General features: G+C 37.7%; 1 protein-coding gene and 1 long non-coding RNA gene across 2 annotated transcripts; one reads left to right on the top strand and one right to left on the bottom strand.

Moving 5' to 3' along the window:
• Positions 1 to 311: 311 nt before the first annotated feature.
• Nmd3 (60S ribosomal export protein NMD3) lies at positions 312 to 17,764 on the top strand. The gene is made up of 10 exons (XM_071672552.1): positions 312 to 499; positions 2,049 to 2,334; positions 3,795 to 3,935; positions 4,773 to 4,875; positions 7,926 to 8,076; positions 10,455 to 10,597; positions 12,604 to 12,746; positions 13,611 to 13,723; positions 15,358 to 15,534; positions 17,491 to 17,764. Exons 1-10 carry the CDS (start codon positions 459 to 461, stop codon positions 17,696 to 17,698), a joined length of 1,506 nt encoding a protein of 501 aa, XP_071528653.1. The 5' UTR covers positions 312 to 458; the 3' UTR covers positions 17,699 to 17,764.
• Positions 2,611 to 5,672, bottom strand: LOC139754774 (uncharacterized). The gene is made up of 2 exons (XR_011713952.1): positions 5,563 to 5,672; positions 2,611 to 2,759 (listed from the first exon to the last, which is right to left on the bottom strand). It is a non-coding gene; the product is annotated as an uncharacterized lncRNA (long non-coding RNA).
• Positions 17,765 to 18,507: the final 743 nt, after the last annotated feature.

Genomic DNA, 18,507 nt, shown 5'->3' on the forward strand with positions numbered 1-18,507 from the left:
TACTAAGACAAGTTATATTAGAAGTGAAGGAATTTCGTTACACCTATTGGGGTGTAATATTATCAGAATTGCCGAAATAAGAGAAATAAAACCGTGGACTGAGAATACACTTTTTAGATTTAGCAGATCATCTACTTTTTAGTCAAAATCTTTTTAATTATATAGTCTAAGTCTTTTATGCAAACATTGTCACCTTGATATATAATTCAGAAAGCATGAACAAAAGCTATTAGAGAAAATAGTATATTTCTTCCATACGGAGAGCGTTATTCTTATTTTCTGTGGTGTGTTTGCTGACTATTTCATTCGCTAGTTTTATATTGGTTGTGATTTGGTTGGCAGCCTCGCAGGAGACTACCAGATTGGTAGACTCGTGTAATTGCTAGTTTTGACAACCAAACAAGGCCATATTAACTCTTATTTTTAAGAACTAGATCGTTTGCGGTGACTACGGGAGAATGGAATACATCGCTCCAATCCAACCAACAACAGGAAATATGTAAGTTATGGTAAATAACTATGAAAGAACTGGATATATGGCAGGTTTGTGAAAGGCAAAATAAGTATAGCCTAATAAACTCAATTCAGAAGCCTCAGAACTAATGCAAACGTTTCCTGACTTTAATGGTCCATATATGTATCTTATTGTTCAATATTCTCGTCAAAATATACCAGTTCCACCCATGATTGAGATCCAGACACTTGGTATCATATGTTGGCAATAACGACACAAGATGAGAGGCCAGGCATTCCCCTGCTGGAGACGGATTTCGTCTTCCATTACTTCTATGACCATTTCAAGCTATTAATTGAGGTTTAGTGATATATTGGTTCTGTTGGTAGTTAGATAAGTCCTACATCACTATTTGTTATGAATATTGAGTGATTCTGTTATGCACTAAGTTTAGCATCAAATTTATGTACTAATTTGTGAAGCATGATTTGGGCCCTGATTTTAAACAGTTTGATTTACAGAAAGATATCAAGAAAGGTGATAGTATTGACGGTTTTGTATTTGGGAAAATTTGGAGTTAAAGTAATGTAGAAGTAGGGACAACACTTGTTGAAAATCAGTAGTGCCTGTGAAAGTTTCACTTAGCTCTTCTAAGTAGCGGAAATGTAGCTGTTGTAGAAATATATCAACTTTAGACTTTACTAACTGGACCCCACCTGCATGTGGTTATTCCACAAATGAAAAGTTACCTTTAACTAGGTTGTATCATCATCATTGGACAAAAAAAAAAAAAATTTGTCTTAGAGAACTTTTTCACTACAAAGGAGTCCATACTTTCCCTGCTGCTGACAGTAGTGCTGCCTAGCAGCTGCAAGAGTGTTATAAAAGGTGTCATGGTGTTATGCAATTAGATTAGAAAATACCAGCCGTAAATTAGTCTTTAGTTGGGATCACACACGGCTGCTCAGTCTTTCTTCTGTTTGTTGGCAGTCAGTAGGATGCATGCAATACTCATAGTCTTCGACGTGACCAGTATAATTCAAGTATTATGCTACACATGAATGTAAATTTCAAAGGCTAGGAAAGTTTTCAAAGGTTCTGTTAATGTTTTACAAATTTTTTGAAAAATAGAATAACCTTTAATGGAAGAGTTACCCTTGTGGTTCCACCACATTCTGCTTTGGCATGCTTTCAGTGGATAATGTTAGCTATAGTGTACTGTGCTAATTGCAGTTCATGTGGTTAAAATATGATAGACAGTTCAGTATGTTGATATTTTCCTGCTGTTTTTTTGCTTTTTTTCAAAAGATTTTAAAGTCAGAATGAACAGCAGCAAGGACTGTTATTTACAGTGTATTAGTTTGAGTTTATTGAAACATACTACTGGTTTTTTGTGAAAATAGTCATTTTGTTTACATTCATTGGTTGGGATATGGATCTTCCCCTAATATAATCATGGAGTGTGCAGGGCTTCAGCTTAAATTTCTTTGCTTTATTCTCTGGGAAGGTGCATGGGATTTTGAATAGATGTGCTGACTTACAGTTAGAGCTGTAATCTGTACATAATGTTTATTAACAGAATTTTTTTCTTCAGCTTGTGTTGTGATTGTGGTGCCCCGATTCAACCAAATCCCACAAATCGATGTATTGCCTGTATTCGAGCCCGGAATGACATCTCTGAGGGAATCCCAAAGCAGGGCTCACTTTATTTTTGCCGAGGATGCGAGAGATACCTAGATCCCCCTGCGACATGGATTCCTGCTGCATTAGAATCAAAGGAACTCTTGAGATTATGCTTGAAAAAGATGAAAGGGCTAAACAAAGTGCGTTTGGTTGATGCAGGATTTGTTTGGACTGAGCCTCATTCGAAAAGGGTTAAGGTAGTTGTTGCATTTGTTACTTTGTATATAGTCATAAGAAACTAAATGATTTTTGTTCTCCAAAACTTTTCTACAGTTGTGATATAATTTGTATATCTGTCTATTGGTATCTCTAATAACCTTTTCCTATGGGAACTTGATGGAATGGCCATGGCAGAAGAGAGACTACTTATCCCTGTCCTTGCATGCCTCCCTCGTTTGTAATAACATGGAGATGAAAAATTGATGACACTGATAATCAGTATTCTTATTGGGTAGTAATATAAAAAAATGGAATGATATGAAAATAGTAAAAGCTTTATTATAAGGCTTTCATCCAGTTGGAAAGCTGTTGCATCTAAGTTTTCTAATAACACCCACTTCAGATGGTATCCTGATTTTATCCACTATGTTTTGGCATGTTCTTGATGCTTGATGAAAGTATTCTGCTGAAACAGAATCAGAAGGAAGATGTTGCTAAGTGAAAGATAAGCAAAAGTCAATTTGGAGCAGAGACACCATACTCTATGAATGGTTCAGACTGAAATGATAAGTCCTACCTATACCATAATGTAAAACTTTTTATTCATTATAGTTACAGAATTACATCACTGTATTATTAAGTCCACAAAATTTTCAATAGAATAACTAAGGAAAGTGCTTGTGCAACCAGCACATTTTCACCTGTGACACTATTTAGGTCAAGCCGTTGCTGGATAATAAAGCATTTCTTGTATCATGTTTATTAATGGTAAACTTGTCATCATACCTGTTTAATATCAGTGACTGTTTTCCATACTTATGCTTTTTTAAATGCTTACAACTCGCATTATGTTCATGAGGATTGAGCCTTGTTAGATATTGAGATTTTCAAAACTGTTTATTTGTAAAAATGTCCATACTTGATATTTATGATCATGCTGCACTAGATAACTGTAAATTGAAACTAAATTTTCCTTTCATTTTTTGAAGAATGAAAAGTTATTTATCTGTCTATCTATCAAGATAGATGAAAACCATTCCATTATAATTGGATAGAACATTATGAGTGTCTGATTAGTCTCCCTTCCTATCCTTTCCCTCTCTCCTCTTTGGAAAACCTTTTAATATGCATGAGGCACAGATGCCAATGATTCTTAATTATTTTTTTTGTCCTAAAAGCAAGAATTTTCCCTTAAATGTTCATTTATCTGTTACGAGCACTTAGAGGTTGGAAAAGTGAGCAGGCATTGGAAAACAAAAGTTATTTATATCTGAATTTAAAGTTTATTGACAAAGGTTTGAAATGAGAGTAGGGGCAATATCTGCTGAAGAGAAAAGATGATGTATCATAAATTATAAATGGATGGTGAGACTGTACATGCAGCCAAACAAAAACAAAAAAAGGGGGGGCTCTTGACCTGCACTGTTTAGATGGGATATAGGTATCATAATGCTTGTGGAATAAAATTTTACATTAAATGAATTGTATTTACTTTCAGGTGAAACTTTCAGTGCAGAAGGAGATCCAGGCTGGAGCAGTCCTTCAGCAGGAGTTTATTGTAGAGTTTGTTGTGACAGGCCAAATGTGTGATGACTGTCATAGAGTTGAAGCCAAGGATTTTTGGCGGTCAGTTGTGCAGGTATGTAGTTCAAGAATTCGTTTTCTTAATTTTCAAGGGGTACATTGATTTGTAGTTGCTATAGAGCATTTCTTATTGATAATAATCAGTTTTTTATTTTTAAAGAAATCATTTGAAGTATTACGTTTCATATGTTTGTCACTGAAGTCAACTGTCAACTGCTAAAGCTTTGGGATTACTCATACTCCACTTATGAGCATTACTTATTATCAAGCAAATTTGTTTATGAATTCTTAAGCAAGTACTATATGATACTTAAAATTTTCATGGCACCATACTGTTGGGCTGATATGCTATACAGTTGTTATTAGTTTTGGATGTTGTTGTGTATGTTGATTGACATATAAACTGTTTACCCCAAAGTGTGCTAACAGTCAGCATTAGAATAGCCATACAGGTTATGAATTTGTCAGCCTAAAAGTCATGATTCTGTTATCACAATGTAACTGTCGTTACAGGGCCAAAGTAAAGCTTCAAGACCATCATTATCATATTACCTTTTACTGCCAATTTCCATTAAAATTGCATCTTATTTCTTCTCATGTTGCCATGTGTTTTTGTTTGTGGCTGCCAGATGCAAGGGTATCACTCTTACTGCTACTAGTTGCATTCTTCAATAAGAGTACTTTCACCGTGATATTTTAACAATGTTAAAAACAGAAGATTCCTCCAGAAAGATTTGTATTTATAGCCCCAACATATCCTGAATCTAAACACTCTTTGGTCCCAGGAAATTTGGACAAGAAATCATGTATGTGTTTGTGCTGTATGAGAACTGAAATACTTGCATTTTCATGATAAGCAAAGAGTTTTATCGGAGTATAAAAAAATTTCTAGGTACGACAGAAGGCAGACCACAAGCGGACTTTTTACTACCTTGAACAGTTGATCCTGAAACACAGAGCTCACGAGAAGACCATAGGCATCAAAACAGTTCATGGTGAGAAATATTTTTTGCTTAAAGGTTTTTCAGTCTTCAGATAAGGATTGCAGGCAACCAAGCTAGCCTCTCTAGTTGACTCCAAAACTGAGAGATAGGTGAATGCTACAAAACTAATGTTAAGCAACTTCTAATGTTTTTCCAAGATGGCATAAACCAGAAAGCATATAGCACACACAAACAGTGTTTCACCGGATTGAGTTGTATATCATCTTACTTAGAAACAACAAAAAGATCTTCCACTACCATACAATTCCGGTTCAGTATGCTTGGCACCCAGTTCTTTGCAACAGCACTAAACCCTGCCCATCCAATCCAGTCTATTCGTAACAGCCAAACCCAAGTAGAATTGAAAGCCTACCTCTGTCTCCCTACCCTCAACAAACAACGCTGACAAAACATATACATAGTGAAATAACTTGACAAAGCATATACACACCAAAATGACCTGACATATACTAAACAGCTGCTCTCCCACTTCAGTCATAAAGGCCACCTCACCAGACATGCACTCACTTGAACACCACATTCACCAGCTATATGAAAGTTATGCTTTCTCTTACATACTCAGGACACTTTCCATCTTTGCAACATTACAAACTGCAGTTCACCATATCCCAGATGTCCAAGATGAAAATTCCATACTGAAGACACTGAACACTTACATATAAATTGTTCTGCACTCACCTATCTCGCTTAGACTTACACATTGTCACAATACTATGTAATCTGTGGACCCAGCAGGTTAATGTGGTTGGCTTCCTGAGTGCTGCTGGAAGTGCATAGAAGGGGTTCCTGGGAGAGAAAGGTAAAAGTAAAGATTTAGAAAATTTTATGTTCTAGTTAATGAAGAACAAACTTGTGGAACAAATTTTTTTAGAATGTTTAAGAATATTCTGCATACAGATTGTACTATGAATGTTGGGACTACCTTAATGAAGAGTTATATGGTATTATTTTTGAGCTATCAGCAAGGCACTCGCACATAAACCTGATTGTCTCATACAGGTACACTACCAATTTTCCAGCAACTGATGGTTCAGCGCCTCCTTTAGTCCGGACCAAAATTATGTGAGGAAACTTGAAATTACCGCAGCCACCAGGCTAGTTTACTGGGCGGCCACAGATGGCATTGTGTGTAGGGTACGCTTATTTACATTCTTTACACTGCACTTGGTGGTGGTACCGCAATTCTGTGAGATTCTTAACTTATTTTGCTTAAATTTAACCCTAGCTATGGCTTCTAAGACATATGAGAGTGTCAGTCGTTGTCTCATATGTAAACATCAATCCATATGGACTGTGGTGTTTCAGTGTGTAAGCTGTATGACATCTACAGTATTGGCTCATCAACTGTTTATGATATAAAGAAACAAATGGAAAAGTATTTAAATTCTATGCAGACAGCTATCCAAGAAGCAAATGACGATTAGAAAAACTATGAAAGATGGTAAGAGTACTGAGCACGGTCAAGTGATGATGGAATGGTTTCGACAGCGTCAGAGTGATGGAGTGGACTTGTCAGGTAGCATGGTAATAGACCAAGCTAAGTTGTTCCATAAACAACTTAAGTTACAACATGAGCATGACTACAGCAAAGAATGGCTTCAAAGATTCAAGAAGTGTCATGGAATTTCCATTAATAAAGTGTGTGGAGAAAAGCGGTCTGCAAACCACGAAGGAGCTTTTGAGTATGTTGACGAATTTGCAAAACTCGTAGCTGACGAGCACCTCAGTCCTGAGCTGGTGTATAATGCAGATGAGACTGCATTACTCTGGTGATGCACACCTAGGGAAACACTAACAACAGAAGACGAAGAAGACCCCACAGGATTCAAATAATCTAAGGACAAACTTACCATCTTAGCATGCTCAACATTTAATATTTGTTTAAATTTAAATTTCTAGCAGTCCATGGTGTACTTTATACACATGGGAGATGTATAATTAGTAAGTTAGAGGTGTATTGGGCCATTCTTTCGTCTGTTTCCTTGTGCAACCTCGCTAACGCGGGAGACAGCGACAAAGCAAAATATAATGGTAAATAAAAATGAATAATAAAACCTCATGTCCTGGGGATGAGAGAAAGAATTCTGTTATACCCAAATAGCTGCATAGTGAGCCAGCACTTCATTGGTTGTTAACTTGCACTCATCTGATCCAGGTAGGTTTCATTTCTTTGTCCCTTACCCACACATGGAACCCTTGCATTCTGTGCACAAACATACATTCTCTTGTCATATACAACACTTTAACTCACACAGCTCATTCTTTGTAACTTTAGATTTTTATGCAGTGAGCGCTGTGTGCTAGCCCTTCCTTTTGGCAAAATGATAGGGCAATAAATCGAGGTAGTAGGTATGAATATTAGGAGCATTAGGTAGTAGTAGTAGTTTGTAACATTAGGTAGATGCATTAAGAAGTCGGCAGGAAATTTAGGTAGAAGCTTCTGAAAACTCTGTTAAGAGTTGCCCTCATCCAGTATTTTGTTAAGGGTGAGCATTAAAGATTAAGAATTAGCACAGAAGTTTACCAGTTATGGAAACTTTTGATGTGACCGCCCCCTTGAGGGAGTTCCTGAGAGGAATGGGCATCAGGGATATAGATAGATGGCTGACAAGGGCATTTTGCAAGAAGTGAATTAGATGGGCTAGGGGTGGGCAGGCCTGGGAACCCTTTCCTTGTTTACTATCACAATTTCAAAGTAGGAACAGAAGGAGCAAAGTGAGATGTTTTCCTCCAAGGTTAAGCTACTGAAGCTGCCTTGCTATTGCTGGAAATGCAAACAAACATAAAACAAAAATTAAAAGCTTTGATAAGTTCTTTTTCTGTGAAATGAGCTTGTTTGGAAAGTTCATCAGAGTTATTATGGTAATGTTTGAATGTTTTAGATGTACAGATTTAGTGTTTTTCTTACATTAATTGCACCTGACAGAGACATTGTAATCATAGTATTGTTGCATACCTCCATGACAAACAACTACCCAGCATTTACCCTAATTTCTTCAGGGTTTTCAAGGCTCTTATACCTTGCATTTTTATATTTTCAGAGGGCTTAGATTTCTACTTTGCCAATGAACAGGGTGCAAGACAGATGATCGATTTTCTCACATCTGTTGTTCCTTGTCGTTGGACACAATCCAAGAAGCTTATATCCCAAGATTTGAACTCCAATACCTATAACTATAAATTTACTTTTAGGTAAGTCATTAGATTTCTGTCCAGTAATTCAGAGGGTCAGTTTTTCATCATTATTATAGACATATCACAAAACTGTAAAGGATTGGTACTGTACTGTACCCTCTTACATTATGAGTACCTTCTATGGTGCTTTTACAGATCTCGGGAAGCTATGTGAGTACTCACATGGAAACTATTTTGTGGATATTTATGCTGAGAGGGGTTTATTCCTTGCAAACACCTTCTTCAGCTTAAGATGATCCACAGATATACATGGATGGGAAATGATGGAAGAGAAGAGCAAAAGGCTTTGATTGTTTATGATGCAATGGGTGAAAGATTGAGAAAAGGCCGTGCTGGATGCCAGAGTCGTAAGATGATTCTTTGGAGACTCTGACCATTTCATGGTTCTTGTTAGGACAAGGATCAGGAAGATGTGGAGGTATGGTGTAAGGAAGAATGGAGAGGTAAAAGTGTTGGCAAGCAAAAAGATGAATCAGGAAAAATATAGGGAGGAGTATGAAAGAAAGGTAACTGAAAGCTTAGATGGAAGTGCAGTGAATTTAGGAATGCAGTCATGTGTGAATTAGGTGTTTAAAAGGTTTTGAGAAATACTGATAAAAGTTGTAGAATCAGTAGTTGGATACAAGGTAGTGAGATAGAGGAATGAAAAGGGCAATGCATGATGGACAGAAGAGATTAGAAATGCTGTGGAAGAGTAGAAGGCATATGGTGGATTTCTCAATAGGAATGTACCAGTGGAAGTTCAGCAAAGGAGGAGGGAAGAATGCAAAATACTTGAGTGTAATATTAAGAAGCTGATAGAGGAAAGCAAAGAAAGAATAGATGAAGATTTTTGAAGAATGTTAAGTGAAAATTTTTGGAATAATAAGAAACTATATTGGAAGGAGGTGAAAAAGGAAAGAGGTGGATGTAAGAATGGAAATGTTGATGTGAGAAGTAAGGAAGGGGAATTGCTGAATCAAGAGGAGGAAGTGAAAGGAAGATGGAAAGAGTATTTTGAAGAATTGTTGAATGTGTGAGAAGAGGAGGCATTATTTGTTACATGGACAGAAGGAAGAGGATAATTTTGCAGGGCCTACAGCAAAACAGGAGATAAGAATAGCAATAATGAGGCTGAAGGTAGGAAAGACACCTGAATTTAATGGGATTATGGTTGAAATGCTGAAATATGGAGGAGAAAGCGTTATGAAAAGGATGCATCATATATGTAATTTAGCATGGAAACAGAAGATTCTGCATGAGGATTGCATGAATGCTATTATTGTTCCTTTATTCAGAGGAAAAGGTGCTAAGGATGTATGGAGCAATTATTGGGGAATAAGTCTGTTAAGTACACCAGGAAATGTTTATGCAAGGATATTAATTGACAGAGTGATGGAAGTGACTGAATCAATAATAAGTGAAGAGCTAGAGGGTTTTAGGAAAAGTAGGGGATGGGTGGACCAGATTTTTGTCGTAAAGATAACCTTGGAAAAGCATTTACAATAGGAAAAAAGTTGTATGCAACTTTTATGGATCTGGAGAAAGCGTATGACAAAATCGAGTGGAAAGATTTGTGGGATGTGCTAAGGATATATGGTGCAGGGGAGAACTACTGGATGGTGTAAAAGCTTCTATAGAGAAGAAAATGCATGTGTAAGAGTGGATGGAGCGCTGAGTGAAAGTTTTGGGATACATGTAGATGGGAGGTATGGCTGTGTGATGTCACTGTGGCTTTTTAATATATCTTATTTTTTTATTATACCTGATCACCATTTCCTACGTCAGTGAGGTAGCGCCAGGAAACAGATGGAGAATGGCCCATCCCTTCGTATACACATATATATAAATAAATGCAATATACGCATATATACATATATAAACATGTACATATTTATACTTGCTTGCCTTCATCCATTCCCGGTGCTACCCTGCCCCACATGAAACAGCATCGTTACCCCCCTGCCTCCACGAGGTAGCACCAGGAAAACAAACAAAAAAGGCCACATTTGTTCACACTAAATCTCTAGCTGTCATGTGTAATGCACCCAAACCACAGCTCCCTATCCACATCCCTTTCCATGGTTTACCCTAGATGCTTTACATGCCCTGGTTCAGTCCATTGACAGTACGTCGACCCTGGTATACCACATCGTTCCAATTCACTTTATTCACTATCCTGTATGTTGAGACCCCAATCGCTCAAAATCTTTTTATCTTCTTCCACCTCCAATGTGGTCTCCCGCTTCTTGTTCCCTCCACCTTTGACACAATATCCTCTTTATCAATCTTTCCTTACTCATTCTCTCCATATGTCCAAACCACTTCAACACACCCTCTTCTGCTAATTGTGGTAGCTCCAGTAAATCTAATTCTTTATTTATTGTCTTTTGTAGTGTTGAAATTGTGGCTGTTTGCAAAGACAGTGTGGTCTGCCTGCCCCCCAGACTAGCCCATCAGCTTGGTGGCATTGGACAGATATGTGTTGTTCGCCGTGTCACCAACCACATTGGATTAATCGACCCCTCGTCTGCTCAGTGTATGTTGAAATTTCTATGTTAAAAAGTATAGTGTAAGGATGATGTAAAAGAAATACAGGGAAATCAGAAGCAAGATAGAGAGATATTTAAGGTGTGTTTGTGATGGTTTTCATGATGGGAGAGGTTCAAAAAGTGTCAACTAAAGTAAGTGGTAGAAAGTACATATATTGATTTTTCTTTTAGTCTGTATCTTGAAAGCCTTTTTCTGAACTAATATTAGTTGTGGAAAGGGAGCTGTGGTTTTGGTGCAATACACATGACAGTTAGAGAATGGATGTGAGTAGATGTGGCCTTTCTTTGTAGTATAAATTTCAAAGGAGTAATGGATTGAATTTTTATATATTTCTAGTATAACTAATTAGAACTGTTATAGTGTTTTAGTGTATTGAAGGAAAACCAAGATTTCATTTTTATGAATAATTACTATTTTGTTTTTTATTATACTTAATTGCTGTCTCCTGCGTTTGCAAGGTAGCGCAAGGAAACAGACAAAAGAATGGTCCAACCCACCCACATACACATGTATATACATAAATGCCCTCACACACATATACATACCTATACGTTTCAATGTATACAGATATACATATATACACATGTACATATTCATACTTGCTGCCTTCATTTATTCTCATCGCAACCCCAACACACATAAAACAGCAAAACACATACACACACACCCTACGTGTGCGAGGTAGCACTAGGAAAAGACAAAAAGGGCCACATTCGTTCACACTCATTCTCTAGCTGTCGTGTAATGCGCCCAAACCACGGCTCCCTTTCCACATCCAGACCCCACAAAACTTTCCATGATTTACCCCAGACGCTTCATATGTCCTGGTTCAATCCATTGACAGCAGGTCAACCCCAGTATACCATTTCATTCCAATTCACTCTATTCCTTGCACACGTTTCAACCTCCTGTATTTTTAGGCCCCCGATCGTTCAAAATCTTTTTCACTCCATCTTTCCACCTCCAATTTGGTCTCCTGCTTCTCGTTCCCTCCACCTCTGACTCATATATCCATCCTATTTGTCAATCTTTTCTCACTCATTCTCTCCATATGCCAGACCATTTCAACACACCCTCTTCTGCTCTCTCAACCACACTCTTTATTTCCACACATCTCTTTTACCCTTTCATTACTTACTCGATCAAACCTCCTCACACCACATATTGTCCTCAAACATTTCATTTCCAACACATCCACACTCTGCACAACCCTGTCTATAGCCCATGCCTCAAAACCATATAACATTGTTGGAACCACTATTCCTTCAGACGTACCCATTTTTGCTCCAAGATAACGTTCTCACCTTCCACAGCTTCTTCAATGCTCCCAGAACCTTCACCTCCTCCCCACCCTGTGACTCGCTTCTGCTTCCATGGTTCCCTCCACTGCTAAATCCACTCCCAGATATCTAAAAACACTTTACTTCCTCCACTGCTTATTGCATTTCCCATACTAAATATTCTTTCCACTGTTTTAATGATTTTAATCATTAAACCATCCCACTTATATGTGTATCTAGACAACCTTCCTAGTTGAATACATACAGCATACAGACTGAAATTTCCTGCCAGTTTCAAGGCTAAGTTATAGGTAGGTGTGGTGGTGGGGATGTGTATGGGTGCCAGCATTCTTGGTTACCCTGTAGGCATGAGAGAGGGAGGGAATGTGCAGTTTGTGTAAATTTTGCCACCATTGCCAAAAATATCTTTTATTCTTTTGTTTATATTTGAATATAAAAGATACAGTATTTGAATCTTACTGATGAAGTGCACTATCCATTTCAAATGTAAAATGTTTATGATCAGTAAATCCTTATGATTCACAGAAACTTAAGAAACTTCATATATCATATCATGGAAAAAAATAGGGACAGTCCCGTAGGTGCATCCAAATCTGGGTTGTTTCCTATCAGTCAGAAGGAACAGTTTGCAGTATGTATATTCATTGCTCTTGTGTAATCAGTTTTAAGCTAACTACATTTATGCTTACAGTGGCAGACGTCAGTAGTACTGTGTTCTGGCGACTACCGTTCAACACTCTTTGCACATCTAAAAGATTAACAGAGTTTATTGTGATGAGCACAAGTGAAGCAGAGGTGAAGTACTTCAGTGGTCAAGGTCACATTTCTAATAAGGTATGGATGATTGAATGTATTTTATAGGAGGTATTTCAGTTGTAGAAAATTTAAGATGGATAATGTATTATATCAGTTAAAGTCCAAGGAAACGTTTGTGGCACCTAGTTATGGAAAGGGAGCTGTGGTTTTGGTGCATTACACATGACAGTTGGAGAATGGATGTGAGCAGATGTGGCCTTTCTTTGTCAGTTCCTGGTGCTACTATGCCAACGTGAGGAATGACAGTCAAGTATGAAAAGTTCTTGCTGATTGTAAGATAAAGGGCCAGTAGCATTATTTTAGGGATTCACAGGACAAAAAGGAAGGCTAAAAAGATGTAAATAATAAGGAAGGACATGAGTACTTTGGGTTGTTAAATACTCATTTATATAAGTAAGAAATGTAATGAATGTTGGTTATCAAGTTTGAAAACCTTATATAGTTATTGCACTAATCAGTGAGTCACTAAGATATTAACAGTAAGAATTCAATGGAACACTTAACCCTTAATCCACTTCCATTGTCATCTACGATCTTTATGGGAATGCTCCTATTATTAGCTGACAATTTAACTCCTTTTCCTGGTTAAGTATACAACTGACTGATTGTACCATTAATAGCCTATGTAATAGTAGGTCTGTTCTATTGCTAGGAAGGCACAGTGTATTCCTTTCCTCTGTACCTGCAGAGTCTCCATTATAAGTGCACGACTCTCAATCTTAGGTCCTGGGTACATGGTGACTGACAGGAAAATGTGGAAATAGGTGACAAGTGCATGCTTCTAAACCTCTAGAGTGTGCAGTATTCCCTTTCCCTATTGCTACTTTCAAGTATTTTACATATAATAGATTAACATGATAGGATTTTTACAATTTTAAACAGCACAAGGTAGCAGAGGTTTGGGTACAGCGATCAAGTGAACTTGGCTCAAACAACATGATCTTCTGTAGAACACACATTGGTCACCTTATCAATCCAGGAGATACTGTTTTGGGGTATGTATTCAATTTTATTTGTCCCCTATTTACTCGTTTGGTAGTACACAATTATTCTCAATTTTTATGCTTGTTCTTCATTCTGTCCATCCATCCTTTGTTGACTTCAATTAATATAGGGTGGTCATGTATCAAGATATCAATAAGGGATGTTTGACTGGAAAAGGCTTACTCATAAATGGGGTAGTGCCAGTAACTGTAACAATAGCTCCATTTACTTGTTTCCATTCTCAATGCACTAGAACCAAACCCTGCCATTCATAGTCAAGCCCTACATATTATTCTGTATGAAACCTGATAATTTATTTAATTAGTAATAATGAAAAGTGTTGTGTCATTTAATCTAGTCGATATATGTATATATTGTCATTTAGTCGAGTCAATATATACATTAATTGTGTCATTTAGTGAACATGGATCATCTTCCCACCCCCAGAGGAATTTCCAATTATCTTTAGAGCTATCTTATACCCATATAGATTATGGTAGCTCACTTGTTTCTGCATATCCTTTTTGTTTACATGCCCTTCTTTCATAGAGTATTGAGTCATTATTGACTCTGAAGTTGGGTCAGAAGCCCTGGTCTTCAGGACACTAATTAAGTTCTGTGGGGCCTGGATGTGGAAAGGGAGCTGTGGTTTCGGTGCATTATTACATGACAGCTAGAGTGAATATGAACGAATGTGGCCTTTGTTGTCTTTTCCTAGCGCTACCTTGTGCACATGCAGGGGGGGGGGGGGGGGTTGTCATTTCATGTGTGGTGGGGTGGCGACGGGAGTGAATAAGGGCATACAGTATGAAGTATGTACATGTGTATATATGTATATGTATGTGTGTGTATATATATGTATATGTTGAGATGTATAGGTATGCAAGTGTGGATGTGTATGGGTTGGGCCATTCTTGCGTCTGTTTCCTTGCTCTACCTTGTTAACGCAGGAGACAGCAACAAAGTATAATAAATAAATAAAACAGAGTGGATGGGCTGTTCTTTGTCTGTCTCCTGGTGCTACATCCCTGACATGGGAATTGGAACAATGTGGTATACCAGGGTCGATGTGCTGTCAATGGATTGAACCAGGGCATGTGAAACATCTGGGGTAAACCATGGAAAGTTTTGTGGGGTCTGGATGTGGAAAGGGAGCTGTGGTTTTGGTGCATTATACATGACAGCTAGAGACCGAGTGTGAACAAATGTGGCCTTTGTTGTCTTTTCCTAGCACTACCTCACGCACATGCAGGGGGAGGGGGTTGTCATTTCATGTGTGGCGGGGCGGTGACGGGAATGAATAAGGGCAGACAGTATGAATTATGTGCATGTGTGTGTATGTATATGTCTGTGTGTATATATATATATGTATACATTCAGATGTATAGATATGTATATGTGCGTGTGTGGACGTGTATGTATATACATGTGTATGTGGGTGGGTTGGGCCATTCTTTCATGTTTCCTTGCGCTACCTCACTAACGCGGGAGACGGCGTCAAAGTAAAATAAATAAAAAAAAATATAAAAATAATATATTATATATATATATATATATATATATATATATATATATATATATATATATATAATATGTGTGTGTATGTTGTCAAGAATTTTTTGTTAAAAGGCATGCCTACTTTCAGCTTTGACCTTCGAATGTCCAATGTCAATGATACTAACATAGAAAAGATGAATCAGGATATGGTTCCTGATGTTGTCCTTGTGAAGAAAGTATATGCTGACAAGACTGTTCGCAACAGGCGTCGTCGTTGGAAACTGAAGCATCTTGGTTTGAATGATGAAACTGGCAGTCAGAATATGTAAGTTTGATTTCTTATGTTGCATGTTCCTCTTGTGATTATTGAATTGTTTACCGTTAATAGCTGCATTGGTCGTTCATAGGACAGATGCTGCTAGAAAGTAGTATGAGGTTTGAGTATGAATGATCTTCATGGTATCCTTCCACCTTTCAGTGATTTTTTGCAGCTGAACAGATGGCAACTGTAAAACTATAGGTTTGGATGTGCAAACACGTGTCTGAAAATTAAAGCATGGAGAAAGGTTGCTTTGCTTATCAGACATCAACCCAGATAATCTTGAAGTTTTTTTCAGTATTTGTAGGGCAAGATATTTAGTTTCTTCTTTTAGCAAGTTTGTAAATGCCCTTTCAGCAAAGCTGCACTCAAGTTTCAGGAGCATCTGTTTAACTGTTGGCATGCTGCCTTTTACCTTAAGTTAAAAGTTCTCACTCAGTATTTAATAAATCCCTCATCATGTGACTGATATATTTTACCTAATAGTAAATCACAGCATTTACTGGCCATTGTAGATTATCAGTAAACTGTTCCATTCACCAAGAAAGCTCATATCATCTAAAGTTTAATCCACCATATTCTGTGATTTAGCATCATAAGCCATGTACAAGTTTCCCTCAAAATCTTTGATTTGTCTATATGTTCATCAGCTTTCGTCCTGTGTGCTAATTTCTGGGATCCATACACTTTGCAGTCTCCTAGCTCTTGCCATTATATTCATTGCCACCATTTGCTGGATTTGCATTATTCTTCCTGAAGATTTTCTGCTGGACCTCACTGTAACTAGAACCTTAGGGATGGATTACTTCTGTATTCATACAACCCTTTAGTTTGCACCATTACTCCAGTTCATCTTTCTATAGTAGTTCATAGATGAATGGAAATTTCATAGGATCCTTTGGTTGCTCCTTTGTTTCCTCTCATTTATAATTCACACTTTTTTTATTGGTTTCATATAATTGCAAAGATTCAGACTGTAATACTTTTATTAAGATCATGTCTGTAAGTAGAACTTTGGTTCATTGGTAACAGATATAGTGACAAACAATGGTAGTAAGAGAAATAAGCCTGTGAAGATTTTATTTGGAAAAACACCCTCTCATTGTTTCCATGAGCCTTGTGGATTTTTTCTACCAACAAAGATATTGGTAGGGAGAAGGCAGCCAACAACCAGGGAGGTATATTACCAAAATTACCTGCTGGGGTATCAGGAGGATTAGTGACAGCTGTGTAGTTAGCCAGCACTTGGATGTCAACTTGCACTCCTCTGACCTAGGTAGCTGTCTTTTCTTTCTGTCTCACCCACATGTGGACAATTGGTATTAGGTCCACAAACATAATTTCTCCTTGTCACACATAACATGTTATAACTCAAAATAGCTCATTCTTCGTAACTAGATTTTCTTGTGGTGAGCAATGTGTGCTAGCCCTGCCTTTTGGCAAAATGGTAGGAACATTAGGTGGTAGTAGGAGATAGGAATATTAGGTAGTAGTAGGAGGAGATAGGGACATTAGGTAGTAGTCAGGAGGAACATTTGGCAGGATCCCCAGCAAACAATGTGCTAAGCTTGCCTTCTGCCAGTGGCCAGTTAAGAGCGAGGGGAAAAAAAAAAAAGCCACGGAGCAGTACTTTAGTTCACTAGTTATGGAGACCCTATTGTTGTGGCTACCTTCTTGAGGGAGTTCCAGAAGGGAACAGGCATCAGAGATATATGAAGATAGTTCTGAGGTTGGCTAGACCTTTCAGGGTTTCCACAAGTAGTCCATGTACTATTTTCAGTGAAAATGTAAATCCAGCAAGTCATCTTAGGCTTTGCTCAAAACAGTTATGAATTAAACATTTGCAGTGAAGAAATGGGCTTATTACTCCATATATTTTTAACCACCAATAATAATGTCATACATTATAAAACTTGATTTTTTCTAGTTATAAAATGTTAACCAAATATTTTTTCTGATCAGGGATTACACGGACTTCCTGGAAGACTTGGAGGAAGATCCACAGTATCGGAGCAATGTCAACATATACCGTGACAAAGCAAAACAGGTTGCAGTTGACATAGAGAGTGAATTAGAAGAACTTCCTGAAGTCACTTTGGAGGAAATGCTTGACGATCTCCATATTGGAGATGACCCGACTGGAGGAGAGGGAGCAGAAATGATGGAATAGCACTGGCCCTTGGTTTTTTTACCATCCATAAAGATGTATGTTTGAACACTAAACCATGAAGACCTGTATTCTCTTTGTTAAACCTACTCAAACTTTCATATGACAAGCTCTGTGCTTTATTTTGTGGGGTAAAAATTGAGAGTCCCATATATGGCCTACTGGTCACAGTACAGGATTTACTCTCAGTAAATTTCAAGGCTCACAGTACAGGATTTACTCTCAGTAAATCTCAAGAGAAGTAAATATGCCGATACATTCATAAGCATTTGGGATGTTTCATCTTCTAGCATGCTTGGCTGAAGTGATCCGTCATGGCTTATTTAAGTATTATTCATGTTGTCGTATAAATTGTTATAAATGGTTAGTCTATACACATGAACCTATCTGTATAAAACTTAAAAGTCCTCAAAACATTAATCATAAAGATAAGAGGCTGGGTGATATTCAAAAGCAGCTACTTCCTTGGCATCCAGTGTTCCCCAACTAGCAACTGTCCATGGCTACCCCTACTGACCTTGAATCTGGTTGAAGTATGGTATATCACTGAAGTTGTATTCAACATGTCAGCAATTTACCACCTGCCTTAATTTAGATCATATAGGTCGACATGCTGTCAATTGACTGAACCTGGGAATGTGAAACATTTGTAGTAAACAATGGAAAGGTCTATGGGGCCTGGATGTGGATAGGGAGCTGTGGTTTCAGGGCATTACACATTCATACTTGCTTGCCTTCATCCATTCCTGGCACTACCCCGCCCCACAGGAAACAGCATCACCATCCCCTGCTTCAGCAAGATGGGACCAGGA

Source organism: Panulirus ornatus, chromosome 17 (assembly GCF_036320965.1).
Source record: "Panulirus ornatus isolate Po-2019 chromosome 17, ASM3632096v1, whole genome shotgun sequence".
NCBI classification, from domain to species: Eukaryota; Metazoa; Arthropoda; class Malacostraca; order Decapoda; family Palinuridae; genus Panulirus; species Panulirus ornatus.